Genomic DNA, 23,495 nt, shown 5'->3' with positions numbered 1-23,495 from the left:
CGTCAATCCAAGGAAATCCTCTTGACTTTGATTTGTCCTATAACCTTATTTAGGTCACTAGCATTTTTAATTTTTCTGATCTACAAGAACTGCTGTATGGCACTGGTCTCGCTCATGATGTTCTTATGTAATGTAGTTAGTACACCCACTACAAAAGCAGCCCTTGAAGAAAGCTTCTACACAAGGAGATGTTATTATCTTTTTATCCAGTTGTCTGTGTAAAATGTTATTAAACAGTGGTTCTCTTTTCTTCTTGCAAATCACCTTGCTGAAGGTTGCTACAAAAAGACGATTTCTGCCGGATGAACATGACATGAAATGAAACACATTCAGTTTTAAGCAAAATTTCACCTCACTGTGAAGTATAAAACAGAATTCTGGACAATGCAGCTGAAGTGAAGTTCAGGGATCAATCAGCTGTATCTCAAATCTAAGACTTATTTTCATAGATGGAGATTTCATTGACTCAATCAATCTATACAGGTATTTTGTAAATGAAAATTTGTAAATAACCATCCTGAATTCTATGCTGTAATTTTGGTTCATTGATTTTGGGCCAATCTGCAGTGGACCAGAAGAATATTTTGTTCCTTTTTATTATTATTATTCCTACAGCCTTATCATGTCTTCAAAGATATGCTCATTTGTTCCTGGAGTCTGTTGTTTGCTAGGTCAAGCAATTTAAATTATTCACTCTTCTTGCTCAGGTGTATTCTCTGAACTGCTGTCAACTCCTTACCCTATGCCTCTCTTGAAGTGCAGTGTCCCAAAGTGGACATAGTGGGTTCAGTGGAGCAGAGACATGCAACGCGTGTTGGTCTCATGGCAATTGTCATTGTTTTCAATGTAGAACTAGAGAATATCTCAAGTTAAAGGGATCTGTAAGAATCATCAAGTCCAACCCTTGACTCCACAGAGGACCACCCGAAGATTCAAACCTTACGTCTGGCAGTGTTGTCCCCATGCTTCTTGCCTGTAGATCCTTCCCCATCTTTGTAGGCCCCCTTAGATTGCAGTGCCCAAACATGCACCCAGTGCTGGAGGTGAGGCCAAGTATTCCACCTGCAGAGAACCTTCACCTGCTGTGTGTTGGGGGTGATGTTTGGAAGGCTCACCCAGCCTGGAATCATTACAGCTACTGCGCCGTAGTGTCCTGTGCTGCTCCTTTATTTAATGGAATCCTGTTTTTAAAAGTGTGTGTTTCCAGTTCATCAAGAATGTTTTGAATTCCAGCCATAGCTTCTATGAAGGCCTTTATCATGATGAGCATCCCATTAATACCTACAGAAGTTTTCATTCCGCAAGCTAATTCAGACTGATAGAGGCTGCAGTGATTTAAGCTGCCTATTAATGTAGTTCCTTAATCCCCAAGAATGAGATCTTTCTCTCTGCTCTCTGAACAGCAGCTACCACAAATAGATGAATAGAAACTTTGTCTATATGCTTTTGTCTACAGTCTTTCAAATTTAGCTCTCCTTACTCAACTTTTGCACCTTTTTTGTCATTTTTGTAGATTGGTTTAATTGTACGTTTCTGTAGAGCTTAAAGCACTCATTTTAAGTTGGCAAGAGGACTGACAATGTGTGCTTACCCCTATGTGGGAAGGAAGCACCCCTCTAACACAGGCTTGGCTGACACTGAGGATTTTCTTATGCAGGAATTGCAAAAAGATTTGTGTCAGAGCCCTGTTCTGTTGTTAGCCTTATCATTACAATACAGGAATGCAGAATTTCCTTTTAAAAAATGCTCTCCCAATTTTATATCAGAGAAAATGGGAGCACGTCTTGTCCCTTATTTTTTTAACATATGAAAGATCTTTTCTGAAATGAAAAAGACAAGCCAATCCCTTAGGAGAACCAATTGATTTCAAGGACAAATGTGATATGAAATCTTACTTCTTTTTCCCCCCCCCGCTTTATTTATCTTCCAAAAAGATGTCTCCTTCCAATCCCTGTACAAAAAAAGTGTCCCCGTAAGCATAGTTTTACCATGTCTCTGCTAAGTGTTGCAAAGGGAATTTGCTTCCAAGAGATTGTTAGATTTTAAAACATGTTTGTTTGCTGTTTGTTTGCTTGTTTTGGTTTTTTTGTTTGCTTGTTTGGTTTTTGTCTAAAATTTAAGCACCCTGCCCACACTGGTTGTCTTGTATAGGTGATTCTATAATCAGTGGAGACAGCTATCCCAGGGTGGGTGAGATGAATGATGACTCATGTCTGAGATATTACCATTATCTAGACTGCAAAGACCATTTAGAGTAGCTGTCTCTCTTTAGAGCTTTAAAGTTAGATGAGGTGACCCAAATGACAGATTAAACTAACAGAAGTTATCGTGCTGGGAAAAATGAAACCATCTAAACACAGCATTCATTGTGTGCTTAAACTAATCCCTGGGCTCAGGCATGGAGCACAGCCTGGAATTGCTCATACAGCAAGTGGGTCCTGCCTCTTCTGCACAGCCACATAGGTCATGAAGTCCCATTGCTACCAGACTGAAGCAGAGCTGGTTCTGTTCCTCAGTAGAAAAGGAACTGTGTGTACTGGCTGCTGAGCCACGTGTGTATTTTTTTTCTCCCCTTGGCTGTAATAACAACATGTGTATTATCACAGAATCACAGAATCATGGAATCACAGAATGGCCAGGGTTGAAAGGGACCCCAGGGATCATGAATCTCCAACCTCCCTGCCATATGCAGGGCCACCGACCTCCCCATTTAATACTAGTGATACTTATCACTGCTGGATACTTCAGCACTTCTTAATTCTGCCTTTCCTTGTTTCTCTGTCCTATGCCCTTCAAAATCTTGCTGTGAAAAATGCTGTCTGTTCTGCTTGTCTTTGCAGAAGAGCTGCAGAATTGTTTTCTTCCTTGCCATACATGCATTATGCAAGTTAGGTTTTCTAAGTTTGCAGAAATGCTGAATATTTTCTCCAGGCTGACTCCATGCTCTGCAGACTCAGTGCTTCTCAGGCATTAAAGCTGGTTGGCTTGATGTAGACAAACTGAATTTTGCAGTCCCACGTGGCTAGGAGAAACCTACAGAATAGCACTGAAAAATAACTCACCTGCATTTAGAGGAGACCAACAACGTTTCAGTAGGCCATAAAGGAGGGAGCAAATTGTATGCTCATGCACATGAAGCAAACAAATGCATGTGTGTATGCCCTTAGTCTTGCAGTCAGAGGAACATAATGCTTCCAGAGTGCTTCTTATTTTTCTTTTCTTTGTACACAGTACCACTAGGGGACGTTTTGTCATCATGTATTGCATGCTGCACAATTTTACTTTTTCTTACAGTGGGTCATGCTTACTTTTCAATCTTGCTAGACATCTAGATCATGGAGTGGGTGTCTGAATTTCATAGGGCTTGTGGGTGACCCATACTCAATGGGCCCGGGAAGGAGAGAAGTATTTATTTCCTCCATTGCTCCAAGGAAGCATGTCTATCAGTATTCCTTGCAAAGCGTGGCAGTTGGTTATTTCACAGCTTGTTGGAGCAACAAGAGCAAGCTGATGGCTGCCTCTCATTTTAGTGTCCAGTGCTGAACACAGGCATCGATAGCAGTTTTGTGAATATAGCAGTAATATACAGGCACTGCAAATCAATCTGGGAGGGACATCACTGGTGATGATGCATGTGAGGTATTTTCTGAAAGAACAAGAATATCTTTTAGTCTATATAATTAAAAATCAATTGTCAAAACTTACATTCCACTCATTTTTGCATTCTCGTCTCATTTGTCCTATGTTAACTGATTGGATTAACCCAAGTCACTATCCACTCACCTGCCTACATCATTTTTTTGTCTTTCTGATGCAGACAGAGCAGCTGGTGACTCTTTGGATCCTCTTTATTGTTACTATTGCTGGAAATGCCATCGTGCTCTTCTCTACATGGAGAAGGAAGCGGAAATCTCGAATGACCTTCTTTGTTACACAGCTGGCAATCACAGGTAGTGTCTGGGAGGGAAAGGGCCACTTAAGCTTTACAGAAATCAGTATGAAAATGACAAGAAGTTTTTGCATAAACAAGGAAATGCAAGTTGAATGGTGAAGAATTCAGTTGCCACCCAACTTGCAGCTGCAGCTTGTCATAAGACAGATGGATGGGTGCTTATCTTAGGGCTCAGTCTGCCTTTGATCTCAAAAGATGTTGCTAGATGTAGTAGTGTCTGTGTCAGTTGCAGCAGCTGCAACTCATTGTTTTCACTGAATCTTATCTCCCAGTCTGAATTAGCATCCACATTTCCCAAAAGTTATGTTCCCAGCTGTTGTCATAGAACTGTTTAGATTAAAATAGTTCAAGATGAATCTCTAGTGTTTTTCTGCTAAAATCCTTTCTAAAGTACTTCATTAAAGTGTTGCTTCATCAATTGCACGCTTGCATTGAAGAGTGAAAATAACTTCCTGTGGTCTGATTTAACCAAGTAAGGGAGGTATAAAGATGTAAATGTAGAGAGGAATATATTTGGGTTTTGTGTCTGTGGGGAGGGGAATAAGAATTATACGGGAGAACGTACAGAAACCTGGCTTGTAAAATGTCACAATGGCAAGGAATGGGAACAAGAGCATAGTCAGTACTTCGTTTCTCTGTGGCCTTGAATTGCCTGAATTTATGGAGTTTTAACAGTTTCCCAAGGGAAAAAGTCTACAGTTTCTATAACAATGTCCTGCTACTAATCCCTGTTTACAAGGCATCTGTGTTGTATTGCTTGTGTATATGGGATATATTGATTCTTTTTCTGTTCCTTTTTTTTTCTTTTTCCTTTTTTGTAAGAAACAGTAGTAATTACAAGAATTTTCTACTAAACAGCTATTTAATACATGTTTTCCCAGCAATTTTGAGTCCTCCTTTGACATCTGTTGTATCTGTTTAAGCTGGAAACTCAAAAGAAATAGCAGGATAGTATTGGTCAGAACTAGTTGAGAGACATCTAGTCCGTATGAGGTACACCAGGAGGAAACTACTATTGGTGTTGTGCTGGGTAGTTCTGTCATTTTTGCATAGGAAAGGCTGTTCTACTGGACAAATATAGAGTTGGATGGAGAGCTATTTGCTGGGAATTTGAACACAGTCTGTATGATGAGAGGAGAAGGGACTGCAAACACAGTTTTGAAGAAGCTGCAGTAGTCAGTGACAAAAACAAGGAGACATCCCATTAGATGTGGGCAGCACATAATGTTCTAGAGCTGATATTAACATATTGACTAAGGTCAATGTGTTAAACTTGCTAGCTCTTTCAATCTCCTCTTTCCTAAAATTATCCCCAACTTTCAAAATCAGACCTTGAAAGTGCCTCAGTTCAGCAGTGTGTTCCATTTCATATTAAATGAATTCACACAGGCAACTCACCCACATCTGCAATGTTAGAAGAGTTAACACCACTTTGAACAGCAAGGCTCCTTTCAAGCAGTGTGGATTTCTTTCTTATGATGCAGGAGTCAGACCTCTAATTTATCTTCCCTCACCAAGAGTTCCTGTCAGCATTTTGGCACAAAGAAATGACTTAATTCCTGAAATGGAGCCATTTCACTTCCTTATCTTCAAAAATATTAATAAGAACAAAGCAAGCTGGCAACAGTCATCAGCCTTTCACAACAAGTTATGAGGTAGACACAGAACATTATGAAAACACTGGCTTGTCACATTGCTTTGACACGCCAGGCATATTTAAATCCTACTAACTAAAGCCTAATCTCCTGACAATCAGTTTCTGCTTACTCAATCTTACTACTTCCATCTATTTTTGAATTCTTAAAATATTAATTATTTCTGCCAAGGAGCAAGAGAGAAGAATAATGAATACAGTTTCATCAATGCAGGCATTTCTAAGCAGTCATTTCTAAGCCATTTAAAAACTTCTTTTTTATAGATATGTTTCATCAGTTGAGTAGCATCCTCAATTCTCACATCCTCCTACTAACATAGCACTAATATAAAATGAAAGTCTAGTTTTTGTGTTACAATAGAAAAGGCATTCAAAGCAAATTGCGCATAATACACGAATAGGAAATGAGCACTGATATTCTCCTTGACTCATTGCCAAGCCAGATGGAGAAGAGAAGTAGCAAACTGGTTGAGGCTTCTTTCAAGATGACTAAAATTCAGTGGTCTTACTCACTTGGCAGATTCACAGATAAGACTCATACGTATCCCTCACTACATCATAATTTGTCATGGTGCTGGAGGATGCAGGAATATGTAGATATGTAAAGATCTTGCTAACACTTAATTCAGAGAGTATTTCTTACTAAGTATGTGCCCATAGAATGTCTGTATCAGTACTGCATTTATGCCTCTGTTTAACTCTTAGCTCATGCATAAATTGCTTTGAAATTAGCTAGGAATTAAGCACCAGGAAATCAGCTAAGAGTTAACAGCTGGGTTGAACAATAGTACTAATCACTTGTCAGCTAATTTAACAAAGAGTAATATTGCTAAGTTTGTCTAGTGCTCACTTTGCTTTTGGGCATATGCTTTTTTTTCACCACCAACAAGAAACAAGCTCTTCTGTGAAGACTGAAACTAAAGGTAGGTTTCCTACAGATTTCTATCTCCAAGGCAATTTAGTTTCTCAGAAAGTGTAAGCTTTGAAGATTACCCTGTGGGGGGAGTATTTCTAAACACTTTTTCCCAAATAGATTTCTTTTGAGTTTAACACAACTTATCCTTGTGGCATAGCTATCTCTACTGGCAGGAAACCTCTCACATCTCCCTCTATCTGATGCCATTTCACATACCTTGCAGAGCCTTACAGTCTTTAACATTTTTGCCTCTGACTGAATTCCCCAAGTTGTTCAAGAAGAGAGTGGGGTCTGACAGACTGGTAAGTTCACAGACACTGTGATCATGCTGGAAATTTTCAAGTGAAATATGGTTGCACTCAGAAAATATTTCTACTTATTCAGACACTTTACCCAGCTCTACCAAAGAAAGGCCACCTTACCCCTACTTTCAAAATGTAAAAGCAGCTGACAATCATACTTTTTTTTTTCTATTAATACCTCAGGTATTTGAATGTCTCATCCCACTCCATGGGTTTCAAGGGAGATGAATCTTTTTCTGTCTCCTGAGCTGCACCTCCTCTAGTTAGCAGGGGTTGCTGCAGTGATGGAGTCATCCAAGGATCAGAGGAATAATACATATCAATACAATTTACTGAGAGCTTTCTTAACACCAATTAATGCTTTACTTGAAGGTAAAATTGGCTAATTGGCTAATTATGGTTAAAAATCATTACAGTTGAGACAATATTAGGCAATGGCTACTACAGAAGCAGAAGTATAAAAGAAGAAAATGAGAAAATACAGAAAATCGGAAGAGGCAGACATACAGACATACAGACAGACAGACATACAGACATACAGATATACAGATATACAGATATATGGATGTACAGATATACAGATATACAGATACAGCAAAGCAAAGAGGTTCACCGCTCCTCAACCTAGCAATGTCTTGGTGTCAGGTGCTGATCTTTGGTAGTGGTGGGTCATCCAAGGTTGTGGTGGTCAGTTGACTGCTTACAGTGACAGTACTTACTGTTATAGTCCAGAGTGGTCAAGCCTGCTCTTTTGGAGCGAATTTTTCTGACTTCTGAGTTCTGAGCAGGAACTTCTTTGTTCCCATTTTCCAGGCCTTGTGAACTTAAATCAGCAGGTAAGAGCACACAGGGATACTCCAGCTTGTATATGCCTTCACAGGATACAGTGGTATCATCTCCCAGTCTCCTTTTTAAGCTGGAAACACCTGTTCTCAGGCAAGTCTTCAGACAGGAAACATTCTTGGGCCCTTCCATTCAAAGGCAAACAACTCCAAAGAAATGCTTTCAACTGCAAAACTGTCCACAAAGTGTTGGTGATTGCCTCGTGTTCATTTGAGATATTCCTTACCAGTCTCCTACATTGAGTATCATTGGATAAGAAGCATGATATATTACCTAAACAGTTTATTCAACAAAAATTATTGTAATTTGACCAATTCAAAAGTGGATCAAGAAACACAAGATCGATTTTGATAAACCGTATCCTTCACTCAACTTCAAGGATTACTGTCTGGAGAATGTATTTAAGTTCCTTTTTATGATTTAATGACTACAGAAATGTGTGTATGTATATGTTTTTGTGTTCTACATTTGTTGGTTTGAGGTTATTTTTGGTTTGTTTCTTTCTATTTCCTTCCCAAGTAAATATCTAAAAAGTGGGATTTGAAAATGTTAAGGTGATTTCTCACAGAAGACTCTGAGATTTCTCTTTTTGTCCTAACATTAAGCAGAAATCAGAATCTGAAGAATGTTGGATTCTGTTTGTTACTGGGGTTAGATATAAAGTGGCAACTTCACCACGTGCCTAATTATAAGCCTTAGGCCAACAGATTTGAAAGGAATACATGCTTATTTAGGTATTGCTGCAGTTGTAGTGAAGAAAAAAACTAAAAAGAATGCCAGCTAACTTCTGTATGGTAGAATACATACAAAAAGAAAAGCAAAAGAGAAAGATGTGAAAAAAATATTCAGCTATAGTCTAACTTGTGAAAGAAATACCAAAATCTAAGTAATGACGAGAAATTTACACTGGAAAGACAAGGATGTATTTTTTAAAGTGTTTCTGTGCATCACTTGCAGCTTTCTCACTTGCTCCCAGGAAATCGGACCATGGAAAATGACTTTAGTCCACAAGCTAGTATACTCATTTTTAGTGTTTAGTAAAATAGCAGTACACAAAGAGCAAACCATAGGAGTGTTATGTGAACAAATAGGTGGAGACAGGCTGTGCTGACGCAAGAATTATTTCATTTCTGTGCTGCTTAGCCTCAGACTTCTGAGATGACTTTGGCCATAATGACTAAAGGCAGAGTCTGAGAGTTTCCCTATATAAAACTTGTGCATCTAACTCAACAACTACAATGGCTAAACATGAACAGACACATTAGAAGCTCCCATTTTTTCTGCTTCTTTTTTACTAAGTAGTTCATCTGCCTACAATAACAGACTCATGGATGGTGGCAACTGCCTTATGAGATTGGTTACAGCAGTGGCAACAAAATAGCTGGCAAAGAAGGGGTAAACCTATTTGGGCTGCTGAGCTGTGGAAAGACATTGCTGTTCAAATAAAGAATGTGTAAAGGTGCATCATGTAGATGCTCATGTGCCCAAGAGCAAGGCTACTGAAGAACAACAAAATAACCACCAAGGACATCAAGCTGCCACAACTGAGGTGGCTCAAATGGAGTTGGACTGGCAAAACAAGGGTGAATTATTTCTGTCTCGATGGGCTCATGAAACCTAAGGCCGTGAAGGAAGAGATGCAACATGTAAGTGGGCTAGAGACCAAGGGGTGGACATAACTATGGGCACTATTGCACAGCTTATTCATGACTGTGCTACACGTACCGCAATTAAACAAGCCAAGAGGTGAAAGCTCTGTGGGGGGAAGGACGATGGCAAAAGTACAAATATGAGGAGGTTGATGAAATCACCTTGCCACGAACACACGATGGTAAGCGTTATGTACTCACCATGGTGGAGGCAACCACTGGGTTGCTTGAAACGTACGCAGTACCCCATGCTACCGCCCGAAACACCATACTGGGTCTGGAGAAACAAGTCCTGTGGTGACATGGCACTCCAGAAAGAATTGAGTCAGATGGTGGGACACATTTTGAAAATTCCCTTGCAGATACTTGGGCCAAACATCTTGGCATTGAGTGGACTTATCTCATATTCCCTTGCATGCACCAGCTTCTGGTAAATTCAGATACAGTGGGTTGTTGAAAACTACATTGAAGGCAATCGTAGGGAAGGGAATCGTAGACCTGTTTGAGTCAGAAGGGACCTGACTCAACTCCCCTGCAGTGAACAGGGACACCTATGGCCAGATCAGGTTGCTCAGTTATGGCAAAGCATTCAGGCCAGCAGCTCCTGCTGTTTTCTACTAGGTGCACAGAAAAGTAAACGTATGGAGGCATTCTTACAATCCCCTCAAGTTTGGTATTCACTGAGTCAAGAGTGGCCACCTGAAGAACAGTAACCACTCCTACTCTGAACTTGTCCACACCAAGGGTCTGCTGTTTTGAATACTTACGTAGTATCCAGTGCTCTCCTTTGCACTGCAGTTATAATACCCCAGGCACAGCTTCTCAGGGGAGATCTCTGGAAAGCCTTCAGGGAGGCAAACAATCAATATACTCCAAAGGAAATACAACAAAAATATAAAATTGCCCTCTAGAGTTACACAAGAAACTGCCCTTGCTACACCACGTGGGACAAGCCAGTTCTACTTGGAGACACAAAAAGGACTCCTGGTGCAACTTCAGGGGCGCAAACACACCAAAGAAATACCATAATCCAATGCCCCTGTTGCATCACAAGGCAAGACATCACCTTGCAAGGACTTCCATTGAGGCACAGCAGTGTGGACAAGTATAGAAATGCAGCCTGAACAGTAGCAGCATGCAGCATTCAGCAAGGCTAAAAACAGTACTGACCTGAAATATTAGGCTTGCCCATCACAGGAGAGTAACACGAAAACATCCACTGTCCAGAAGATTCCCAGGTTGCCATGTCTTCTGCTATACAGTCACTAGAAAACAGAACATGACAGCAAAAGAAATTACACAGTCAGAAGCCAAACAGCAAAAAGCAAAGTCAAACTCAAATAGCCAAAGCCATGCCAATTAATTCCATAGGATGCTGCTCAGAGGGAACAACTGAAGAATACTACAACCATCTTGAAAGACACAGCAGTTGCTCTGCTGGACACACAGATGTCCGACAAAACATTTTACCGTATCATCGAACCGCAAGTAAATCACATCAGCTCTGTAAGAGAAACAAAACCTCAGTGCTTCCTATGGTTCCCCCCACACATCCCAGCTTCCATCCCCCAGAACACATCCTCTCCATTATCCAGAGGAAGCCAGTAAGCACTTAAGCAGCTCATTGCAAGCGCTTCCCAGGGGACAGGGTCATCACTTACAAAAGTCTCTGCTGTCCATCACTGTGCTCATCACCTGGGTTTGCACTGCTTAACGCAGAGAGCGCATTCTGCGAGGAGACTGCACTTTTCTTGCCTGCTGCTCCAAAACTGGAGGCACCAGAGAGTCCTCCTCCATCACCTCCCATGTGCTGGATCATGGGTGGCTGGCTAAGGTGTTTCCCTGGGAAGCAGCACTCAATCCTTTCACAGCTCCTTCTGTGTGCTGGAATACAGTGGGTTGGCTAAGAACTTTGGTTGTCTGTGTTGTGGTACCCCATGCTGCCACAGCTCCTCCCATGTACTGGCTCATGGAGGGCTGGCTAAGGACTGTGGTTGTCTGGGTTGTGATATTCCATCCTCCTACAGGCCCTCCCGAGTGCTGGATCATCAGGGGCTAGCTAAGGATTGTAGTTGTCTGGGTTGTGCTACCCCATCTTCCTCCATGTCTTCTCAAGCGCTGGAGCACGGATGCTCTGACAGCATTTTTGTATCTCTGGATTGTTGCACGCCATCGTCCTCTGGCTCCTCTGACGAGACCTGCTAATGAAGAAGAAAGGATGCAAAATGTTGCAGACGGCATGCAATTCATACAACGCCGACCAAGCCAGCAAAGTGTCGGAAGCAAAACGCACTCCCGACGAGTCAGCCTGTCACTTGCACTTGAAGAACTGAAGAGGACTTGTTAGTCGTTAATATAATAAAACCATTACCAAAATTAACACGTAGAACAATATTAACAGATAATTATAATCCAGCTAGTCATCTGGAAAATTGAATTTGTTGTATTTTCCCACTTCAGAGAAATCATAAGTACAAATTCATCAGTTTTACAAGTACCTTAAATATCAAAGTGATAATGAGCATTGGAAGTTAATTGCATAGAGTCAGTTAGCTTCTAATTCAGTAAGTCACCTTACTGGAGGTGGATTTGGCAGCCAAAGAGCCAATGCAGTTCCTGGCCATACTTGAAAACTTGCACTTTGCCAGCTGGGTCTTGCCTAGAATTTGCCACTGATTTACTCCCAAGACACAGAAACATAATGTAGAATGCTGAACTTAAGTAGAGTTTATTCCAGCAGTCCCCAGAAATCCTTGGCTTTCTCTTCTTTTTACACTTTTATTTGCTTTTTATTTTTAGAAAAGGAAAAAAAAAAAGCCTAAGAAAAAGGGAGAGGCTTTTTTTTTTTCTTGTTTTCTTTTAAGAATCCTTCCTGCAGTAAAGACTTGGGAGAAGTCTTTGCACAGCTCTCTGATAAATTGAAAGGAAGATGTCTACATTTTTTATCTTCATTATTTCCTAGAACTTCTCAAAAAATGTAATTAACATATGGTAATGAAACACTTCCTGGTAATGGAGTGCCTGTGCTCTACACTTCATGTTCCTGTGACTACTGAAAAGTGTATGTCAAAATCAGGAAGGAAGAAGAGCATCTGTAAATATTGCCACAGGCACAGACATTGAAATTTGCTGGAGAATGCAAAAGCTGCTGCATTCCACCATTTCAGAAGCAGATTGTTTATCAGACACCCTGTTTGAAGTCCAATGACTCTGCAAATCATCTGTGTGTGTCTTGGAAAACAGGGGAAAAAATAGATGACACCAACCTTGTTTCTGCAGATTAGAGCAACTGTGAGGTTTGACAAAACCACTCATTTTGTATTCACAGAGTAAATGAGAATCAATTAACCAAGAGCAAAAATGATCTCAGGGAGTAAGAACAGCAATATTAATATTATTTATTCAGTGTATCCTGTGGAACTATGTTGACTTTTCTGGACTGGGAGTGAATAAGAAAATTCATTGCATGGTTGCATTAGATGCCTGGAGAAGAAGCAGTCATTTTCCATCCTGATGCTGCCCAGAAGACTAATTCAGTAAATGGAAAGCTGCAGGAGACTTCCTTAGAGTAAATCCCCCAGGCTGAGACATAAGTCAGGACAAGACAAATGCGGTGATGTCACTGCCTGCATTACCTCATGGCAGCTCATGGCAGCCACATTTGATACCCATTGCCATTCCTGGCAATTTAATGCCACCTTGTAAAAACCAAAATTCTCCTTTGAACTCTTACATCCAAGATGAGTCGTAGTGCCCTAGATCAAAATAAATCACTCAGGCACTGATGTGATATAATTCCAGTTTTACTGTACTACCGGCTCTTGCGTGGAGCAACGTTTCTGCTGTGTATCTATTCTGATGTCTCCAAACCTGATTTAGATGAGGTAAAAAGTGGAATACATGTAGAAGCTGGGAGAGGAAACTGAGTGATCTTTAACACCTATAGTGAGAGACAGAAAGCAGCTTTGTGTGAAGGAGAAACGTTGTCTCTTGGGGGAGATATGGACCTGCATTCCACAGTGTTTGGTCATACAGCCAAAGGAAAATAGTCAAGGAAAATCAAGATGATTTCATGTTTCACAGGTGAAATTGTGACACTAGAGATGTAACAGAGAGAACCTGGCATCCTGAAAACTTGTAGCTCCAATCTAGTATCACAAAAGCAATGAAATGGAGAAATGCACATGAATAATCTAGTTACACAGCTTCCTTGCAGCTGTAAAGAAACTGCCTTTGATGCAGAAGGAAAACTTTTCCCCCTGAAAAGGTAAAGCTGCGCTCCCACAAGACTGGGGCTGTAGGAGAAAATGTGGCTTTGGAGAACTGACAGTAATCCTGATGTGCAAGACAGCTGGATTGCTTTTGCCTTCTGCATACATGGGCAAGGAATTATACAGGGAAAGACAGATATGGATATAAATCTAGATATAGATGTAGATAGGGAACATTCATTCAGTTTCAGTTTCCAGTGCTGAACCAATTACTAAGTATTTTCAACCACCCTGGACCCAGACTTTTAGACTTCAAATTTTGCCTAATGCTCACTGATTGCATTTTCAGATACCTTCTTAAAGGCTCACTGGAGAGTTAGGTCTGGAAACAATATGCCCATTTGTTATTACTTCATCTGTTGTAGCCCATTGCAGCAGGAAAAAGTAACACTGCTACAGAAGCAAAAATAACTGAGGTGTTATGTTTCTAGCAGTAGAAAGAAATGTCCCTACTATTAGTGGAAATAAAGATAATGAGCTCTCCAAATTTGCTACCAGAAGCAAGAATGGTCATCCACTTAAAAACTCTGTAATGATTGTTATTTATATAGCCTACTTTAATCTTACAAATGCAGGAACAAAATGTCCGTGATTCATGGTTTGTAATTAATGCAATCACAACCCACTAAGCAGGCATCCTTAAACCAGCATTTTTCAGGCTGTTGTGTCTGAGCAGTGGTCCTCAGATCCATTGCAGGTAGCAAAAACCACACTGCAGCATAGCCTGCGTGAGGCATAGTGCCCTTCAGACAAGGATCAGCCCTGAACAAAACAACTTCTTCCCCATTTGCTCAATGTACAGCATCTATACCCTGTGCTAAACTGCTCTGGCAGGGGGTAGTTCATGTCAGCCAGAGGTGCTCAGAGTGGTATTTTTGCAGTGCCTGCTGATATAAACTGCATCCAGTTTAAGTATGTCAAGGTGGCTTTTTTCCTGTCACACAGGACTAGTTGGAACCCTGAGAATCTGGCAACGAAAAGGAGCTGTCTGTGTCTCATCTGTGTATCAGTCACTGTAACACTCTCAAGTCAGAGAAGACATTTTTAATTTCTACTTAGTGGAGCCACACCACATTTTCAGTACAGGCTGGGATTCCTTTATAAAGAATTTAAGCCTTTCCATAAACAAACTTTTCCTGCTTAATAGTCTTTAGCCCACAAATCCCCCTGCCTCTGAAGCACAGAGAAAAACAGACACCAGTATGCCTGTAGCTATTCAGTGCCATGCACAGTGACTGTTCCTTTGTATATGTATGCTTAAATCATAGCAGGCACCAGACTTCTCTTTCTAAGTCACCCAGTATTGCCTTTAAATACCATCCCAAAGGCCTGGGCTCTTGGGCACTGCCACAGTGGAAAAGATAAAATTACTGGAACACCTGGTGATAATCCAGCTTCCCCAAATTCACCTCAGATCGTGTTTAATCTGTGGTGCCACTGGTCACTCCCTTGCTTTGCCTGGGTAATAGGTCATTTCTGAAAGGATTAAAAAATGATGAATGAACCTCAGGTGCCCTATCTTTATTCAAAGGCACCGTCTGCTCGTTTCGACAGATACACAAAGCTGAAACTTGATTCCATTTCCCACCTGCAGATTTCCACGCAGGAGAGCCACATTTACCATTTATATTATTTAAAATGAGCTGTCATTTATTCAGAACCTTGCATACAAATGCAGTTCCTGACTACGTGCTTGTGTGACTAAAATGAAAGCATTTCCTTCCAGCCAGCTTTTGCTAGTGGCATCTTTTTCTCTTTCACCACCAACGTGATTTCTCTAACCCTGTGCTGAAACCTGCACTATGCATCTAAATTGCTGTGCCATCACAGCTCTGCTGATACGGTAGGAGTGCCTGGAGATCATAAAGGTTTGCCTGGCCAACTACAGCACTTTTGAGGGCCGGAGAGCAAAAAGTGGGCTGGCTGTGTATGCTGCAGCAGCCACACCATATTTGAAACAATTTCTGATCTTTGGAGCTTTGTTATTTACTCACGTGAAATGTGACTTAAGCAAATATCTCCAGAAACATCCTTTCTCTTACAATTGGGCAGTGTAATATCATTCTTTCTCTTACAATTGGGCAGCGTAATATTTTGGTGATAATACATGTTTGCAAGTCTATGAGCCAAAGAGAGTTTAATCTGTGACCTTTTTCACCTGAGGGAGTTACTGTTACTGGGGACATCACATCTTCAGCTTTATTAGGCATCATTATCATGAGGAAGAGGGGAAATACGAGATATGGTTTAGTGCTACGAGATATGGTTTAGTGCTTGTGGTACTAATAGGAATGGGAGGGTGGTTGGACTAGATGATCTTGCAGGTCATTTCCAACCTTGTGATTCTGTGATTCTGTAATAAATTGATCTCTTAGCTTCTTTTCACATATAGCAAACTAGGGCCGGAGGAAAGCATGAGGCTGAACTTCAGTCCTGAGAAACACACTGGGCTGTAACCATCCTAGAGATAGCTGGATTAATTTTCATTACTGCATTCTTTCACGCGGATTTTCATAGTAGGGATTATTCATGCCATCTATTTTAGGCGCCTCGCTGTAGGTATGTAAGATAGGAAGCTGCTTTTGCTATGATCTGTCTGTAGCCAACAGAGGAAAGCTCTCTGAGCTGCCTTTAGGTTTCTCTGGCTGTACAGAAGGATTCAGTTCCTAATTTAGACCCTTGAAGTTGACGATATAAATCCCTCTGACATTCATACATCATCAAATACGTCAAGATTAATGTTCCTCTCTGACAACTAAGAACCTAATCCTCTACTGCAAGCCTAAGGCCTCCAAAGGCTCTGAATCAAACGCCATCAGCAAATATAAAGCTTTCAAAAGAAAGTATTTTTGTCTTTTTTTTTTTTTTTAAATGCACAGCAATGCATATCAACATGTTATCTGAAGGAAAACACATCATTTTCAGCTGATCTATATTTCTAAATAGCCACCTGGAACGTCTCTAGACTTTTTTGGCCTCTTACCAACAGGCAATTTATTCAAGAAGAATCAAGGAAAAAAAATAGTGTATCTGAAACGTTAAATGTTATTCCAAACCTGTGCAGTAACGTTGTGGCTGCACAACTAACCTAAGTGGAACCTCTGCAGGCAGATAGATGCAGAAAATAGCTGCTGTGCTCTGGTGCGCTAAGCAGTAAGAACAGCATGAAATTACTGAAGGCTGTGATGTGGATATGGGCATATTTTAGCAGCTCACCTTATTTCTGCACACATTAATGCACACCAAGAGGAAAACAAACAAACAAACTTTACAGTGCTAAAATGAGGTTCACAGTACAACATTCGAAATGTAGAAGAAACTTGCAAGAAGGTCATGCATTTATCCACATCTACTTGACTTATTCAGCATGAGGGCATAAATAGCAGGTGGTAAATAAATAGCTAGGTGGTAAATAAATAGCTAGAGAGAGAAAAGGGTGAAGATCTGCTTAACAAGAACAGGGGTGTTCAGAACTGGATGGAAATTACATCTGGACAAACCCCCAAGCTTTTCACTTCCATGACAGAATTTTTGCTGCTTCTTAAGAAAGAAGGCTAACAACACTAAGAAGCAGAAGTGATTGGTTGATCATACTGATTTCTTAGCTGAGGAGTTTACTGATGATGATACACGTTTTCCTTCAAAGATATTTGTACTTTTTTTGTAAATTAGCAAAAGAGAACAATAGGCAAACTATTATCCAAGCATGACCAAAGCCTGTAGACTAGAATGATTTACTAGGAGGGAATCAACACATGGGAATTGCTTTGTAGCTCTGTGAACCTGAAGAAACACGACAAAAATATAAATATATACATATATATTTAAAATCATTATATTGGAAGTATGTGAAAGTATTTTTATGAAGCCATTTATGAATTAATTGCCATTAATGAATTAGGAAATAAATTTAAAAGCAAAAATTAGAAGCCATTCACTGGATGTGCTAGGACAGCTTATTATCCTCTGGGTTTTTAATATAACCTTAATTCAGGAGACAAATACCACATGTCTACATTTTAGGATGATATTTTTCTATGAAAGGTGTTCTAGTCTTGAGTGAAGGGGCTGATTTCTACCCACTTCCACATTTAGCTCACAGATGCAGAAATAAAAACTGGAACTGGTGCTGTGAGTGAGCTGGAGATCCTAGAATGTCTTTCCCACGCTCAGAGATAGTGATCAAATAAACCTTGCTATTCTAAAGTATTGTGGAGTTACTCCTATGTTACTGCTAAGCCCACAAAACAGGTTACACTGTCTTAAATACTGTTGTTTCATACTGCCCCTTAAGAACTTACCTCTCCAGTGATGTACACTAAGTAATTCAGTACAAGAAATGTCAGTTCCTGCCCAGCCTTTTTTGTTTTGTGAAACATGTGAAGTACTTAAAAATCAAGGAGTCATTCTCTGTTGTTTAAATGACAGTGCTCAGCATGTAATGAAGTGCAAGCCCATGGACTTCAGTTTCAGGTCCCCCTTAAAACATGAAAAGCAAAACAAGCATTTTCTTTCAGCCTCAGCCTGGGATCTAAAGAGCATCACCAATTCTGAGGCCAGCTTTGTACATAACCTTGAAAGCATGAGACTTCTTTGGTGTTTTGATTTGCTTCTCTTACAAAAGGGAGTATAGCATGTCCCCTCTTCCATCTTTCATTTTCACAATCAATTCACATTTGAATATGTGGATTTCCCTGGCAGAAGTGCACACGGGCAGACAAGAAGTCTGACACATTAAAATACTGGGCTGGCATGATGGCACCCATTTGAAGTAAGCCTCACAGTGCTGACTGCATCAAGAGTGAGAGCCCTCAACTCTGCACAGCAACACTGATGCACTCGTATGCAGCACATGCATTTTCATGCTGATCTTCTGATGAATTTTTACAGCTCTGCAGTACTAAAACTCAACACATCAAATGTGTTTCTCTTTATCGAAGTGTTTTTAGTGACAAATCTCATTGCTCTGTGTCAGAAATTCTCATGAAATGTTAATGCACCGCAGGCAACACAGCAAAGAAAGCTACCCACTTGAAACCTTTGCAAAGCAAAATATCTGATCTAATATTAATACTTAAGGACCAACTGCATCAGCTGCACATCAAATTAGTTCCCCTGAAGGGTCCTCTCATAATATTATGCTACACAAGCATACCCCTCAAACACAAAAGTTTCTAAAATGAACAAAACAGTGGTAAGTGCTGCACCATTGTCAAGTTAACTGGAATAGCATCCACTCACCACATACAGGTTTTCATCAAGTACCTCCCAAATACCCATTTTCTTTCAAGGCACTAAATTAACGAAAAATTTCTGATTAAAAAGTGGCATCTTTTACACTCAAGTATTTCCCAAAGTGCTTTTTTTGTTTTGTTTTATTTATTTATTTATTTATTTATTTTTTAATATCTATTCTGCAGTGAACACTTGTTAGAACAGAAGTTTTGAGTAGTGTGGGCACGTAGCACATTATGTACCAAGGATCTGGATGTAGAGTGGGGGGGACATTGTCACCAGTCATCTTCTGAGGCCTTGGAGTACATGGGTGGTTGACAGTAACCAACATGAAAGTGTTCTGCACTGTGTCTAGGGTGCAGTATAAGAGCATGCTACTTCAAATATGGATTTTCTGTCAGCAGTAGTATTACAAACACGTATTGCTCTCAGGGACTAGTTTACTGTAAGTGCATACCATATCTAAAGGCAGGTAAAATTTACTCATTACAAAAGGGGAAGTGTTTTCCACTAAAGGACCAAAAGAAGAAGAAAAAAAATGATTTGCCAGTAAGGGGAAATCATATGTAAATACAGAAATTATTATTTGGGATGAAGCTCTTGAGGCTAAATGAAGAAAAAAAAAAAAGTTGACAGTTTGATACTAGCTAGATTAGTCCTTGTAGTCTTAGATTTTCACCATATTCTGAATCAAAGAATCATAGAATTGTTCAGATTGGAAAAGATCATCGAGTCCAATCATAACCTAACCATCCTACCCTACCTCTAGCAACCCACTGCTAAGTCGTGCCCCTGAGCACAGCAAATGGTTTGTAAACACATTAAGGAATGGTGACTCAACCACCTCCCTGGGAGCCTATTCCAGTGCTTAACAACCCTTTGTGAAAAGAAGTTTTTCCTGATATCCAGCCTAAACTAGGATGTCTTCTGCAACCTTTACAAATGCAAACTTCTTAGGCTACAAAACCTGCACCTTATAGACAGTATAAAACTTTTTCTTAGCTTTGAAAAGGTAGGCAAGATAGAAAAAAGAAGGGAATAAGGGTTGTTACTGAAATTTCCAGCATCCTTTCATTCAGTGCTGTGACCTTCCAGATAAAAAGCTGCTTGCTTTGGAAAGCTGTGTGGTTTAAGAAATGAGCTCAGCTCTTTCACATAGGTATTGACAGCCCTCTTGGACATCAGCCTGGAAAATGATGTAAATTTCATATTCTGAAGAAGCACCAGCAGACAGGATCTTTAGGGAAAGAAATATGAAGTCCTTTATACAAGGAGAAGCTTCCTCACTCCCTACAAGCACAAAAAAGGAAACAACTGTACTGAACCCACTGCAGATGGAAAGTCTTAAGCATGCTATGATGTCTGGCAATGCTCATTCAGACAACAAGCTGTGGCAATAAATTATTGCTGCTCTCCTTTACTTGGGGAAAGCTACAGGCCCCACGCACAGGGTCTCGTCTGGGGAGAATATAAGTCCTCAGACCTACTCCCAGTACTTCAGGTAAAGGATTAAGCTCACACAAGGTTTGAACACTGTGTTTGTGGACACTGCTGAACAAACTAACCGTGGGAGGTGGGAGAATGGCTCTTCAACACATCCAGAAATGAAAGAGATGTGGCCAGATGTTGGGTGAGACTATGTGCCACCTGCCTAGCACCAAAGCCCCCAGCAAACCATGCTCAGACATCTGACTGTGAACTGCAGTGAGAATCAGATCGAGCTGTGACTGACAGGTGGAGACGAGCGGTCAGCTGGAAAGCAGTGATGCTGACTCCAGCACAGCACGTCTCAATACACTGCAGTGCGTGAGATGCATTAGAGCACCTCAGTGTGCGTAGTTTAGGAGCACAAAGGGCATTTGCCTTTTAATAATGTTTTTATGAGCTGGCTGAGTGATTTGCAAGCAGTTCAATATCCACCGCTGCATACCAGTACTGCTGCATTTCTTAGAAGGCTGCTTGGATAACGCAAGGGAGAAAATGACTGTGATCAAAGTGAAATTACAATACACAATTGCATTTCTGTGAACAATTTGCACAGCTAATACAAATAGACTGGAAAAAATCAATTCAACGGGATCCATCAAAACACAAATAAAACAAAAAAAGCCTCGCCTCAGAGCAGTGCTTCCAAAACAAGACCCCATGAAGGTATGCTAATAAATAACTCTTATTTGGTTTATAATGTCGCTGTAAATGTGAAAGGATCTGCAAAAGGAAACGTTTATGAGTTCTTTTATTGGACCTCATTATGTGCGAGCAACGTTAAAAACAAATTATTTCGCTCTTGCTCAGGACTGACTTGATCATCCTGAAATGTCACAAACAAATGGACTGCCTGCTCTTGCAAGATAGCATTGTGTATTTTCAATCATATTTCCAAATCCTTAAACACTCGCTCATTAATACACTGTTGCATTTTCAAATAAGCACTTTGTCAGGTTAATGTCACTTTCAGCAGATGATGCATCCACAACACTTCTTATACTTTGCAGAAAAGTTTTTCAAAAAGATAGTGACTTTGTACATTCACTGCCTTGCTGAATTGATACGGTCTGCTGCTTATGTTATGTCTTTTCATTCTTAGTAGGTACCTAAAAACGTTCACATCTCTCCTTGGTTGACCATTCTTTGCTCCACGGAAAGCCACTGTGATCTGCACAGAGCTTTTCCCACTGTTACATTTCTTGTGTGAATTGTAGCTAAATATGAAAGTTCAAATTATATTCACTACTTCAGAAATCATTCAGATTTCAGTGGACCTTTTCCAGGATGGCACTAGGAAGATGTGGAAAAGGCACAAGTAAATTGATTTTACTTTTTAATTGTGTTGTTGGTTTACAGTCTCTGTGCTCATCGATCTCATTGAACAACCTGCAGGGAGAACCCGACTTTCTGGATATTCATCTCTATCACACTTTGGCCAGGAAGAGAAGCAGCACATTTGGAAAACACTATTACCTGTATGTTTGTAGCATGCTAGTGGGTCACTTTGGGCTGAGACTGTGAATTCACCTGCTGCTGGTGGGCCTAGCCCTCAAACAACAAATCACATCTCATCCAAAGGATCTCGATGCTGGTGGGAAACTGATTCTGTTTCAGCTTATTTCTGAATGTGTGTCAGAAGCATTCAGTTAGTTACAAGTTTGGGAAAAGGGAGCAGTAGCATCAGTAATTCTCTATAACAAAATGTTGGTCCTGTTTACTGCATCTTTTCACAAATTACATTCTTCAAAACAGCCCAGCTTTTGGACAAGGCAGAGTACAAGGAGAAGGGCTGTTTTTATATTCCTGCCACATGCAGTGCACTCAGTGTGGAAACATGAAGGGCAAGAGGTGGGCTTGGGCTTTTCTTTGGGTCCCCAGAGCAAAACCAGGCATTAGGATGGCTGATACTTTGACAGTCTTTCAAAGGTCCCATTGGCAGTTCTGAGTATGCCTTATAGATACACTCAGCTGCCAGCAGGCTGAACGATGTGTTTTTTACATTGGCAGCAATCTGCTTTCGCTGTGTCAATTTCTGTTGGTTTATTGGAAGACTTAATTCTGGTTTTGACAGCTCCAAAATTGTTCTGTGGGCCTGAAGGACTGATTATGGTTTTCCTACCTTCATCCTGTTTTAGACATTCAAATCCTAGTGACAGATGTGCTGCATTTGTTTTTGTTTGTAATGAAAGGTGCTCGCAGCCAAGGTGTGTAATCCTTTGGGTCCCGTGTTTCAGCATTAAGGAAGAAAGTGGATTTTTTTCTGAATTGCCTTGGAAAGGTTGCCTCTAAATTATACAGATTCCTGTTTGACTCCTTGCAGAAATAACAAGCAGGATTGTCACCTGACAGAGGGGATGCTAATTTTGCAGTTACTCTACATGAAGGTTTGGCTTCTGTTGCTAAAGGAAGATACGTGTGCTGATTTTTCTACCTGGCCTCTTTATATGCCAGCAGCAGACATTAGGAGAGATGACTGCAGAGCACAGGCTGCATTTCATGGTGCCAGCAGTGTGGCTCTAATGAGTATGCTTTCCTAAGAATCATCATTTAGGTTCTCATTAGCTCTTGTTAACAGACATGACTTTCAACTTTTGCCATTAGACGTACAAATATATTATTAACACCTTTTAGTCCAACATCTCTACAGCAGCATTTCTAACTGCAATCTAAAAAAACTATAATGGAAAGAACCTTTGCATGCACTAAAAAGCACGTAGAGCATAAAGCTACATTAAGAAAGCAGGGATTTTTACTGTTCCCCTCTTGCATATTAAAGCAGTGACATTTATTACTCTGAATCTGTCTTTAGACAGACTTTTCTCCATCTTGCTGCACACAAAGCACCCAGCATTTTCATGTTCCATGCTTCCTTACCTCTGATTCATGCTACTCTCTATCACGAGTGCTAAAGTTTGTTTTTTTTTCTACAGTTACTTCCTTCAAATTCATTGCATAGCTGTGTATCAAATGTTTGCAAAGGTTTTAAAGGACTTTGGATTTTGCATGAAAGATATGAACATGAATGTGTCTGTATGTTCATGAGGTCCCATCTGCAGTACTACAGGTTAGATGGTAGGAGGAAAGTTTTTACTTGAGGGGTGATGCACTGGGACAGACTACCCAGAGAAGCTTTGGGTGCTCCATCCCTGGAGGCATTCAAGGCCAGGTTGGATGGGGCCCCGGGC

General features: G+C 40.5%; 1 protein-coding gene across 1 annotated transcript in view; it reads left to right on the top strand.

Annotated features, from left to right (window-relative positions):
• NPSR1 (neuropeptide S receptor 1) overlaps window positions 1–23,495 on the top strand; it is a 78,467-nt gene that overhangs the window by 29,106 nt on the left and 25,866 nt on the right. Inside the window, exon 3 of the mRNA XM_052692665.1 lies at window positions 3,818–3,950. Coding sequence (XP_052548625.1) covers window positions 3,818–3,950 — 133 coding nt within the window. The remainder of the gene's footprint in view (window positions 1–3,817; window positions 3,951–23,495) is intronic.

This window comes from Tympanuchus pallidicinctus, unplaced genomic scaffold (assembly GCF_026119805.1).
Source record: "Tympanuchus pallidicinctus isolate F22 unplaced genomic scaffold, pur_lepc_1.0 scaffold3, whole genome shotgun sequence".
NCBI lineage: Eukaryota > Metazoa > Chordata > Aves > Galliformes > Phasianidae > Tympanuchus > Tympanuchus pallidicinctus.
This window is presented reverse-complemented; position numbering and strand designations above follow the sequence as displayed.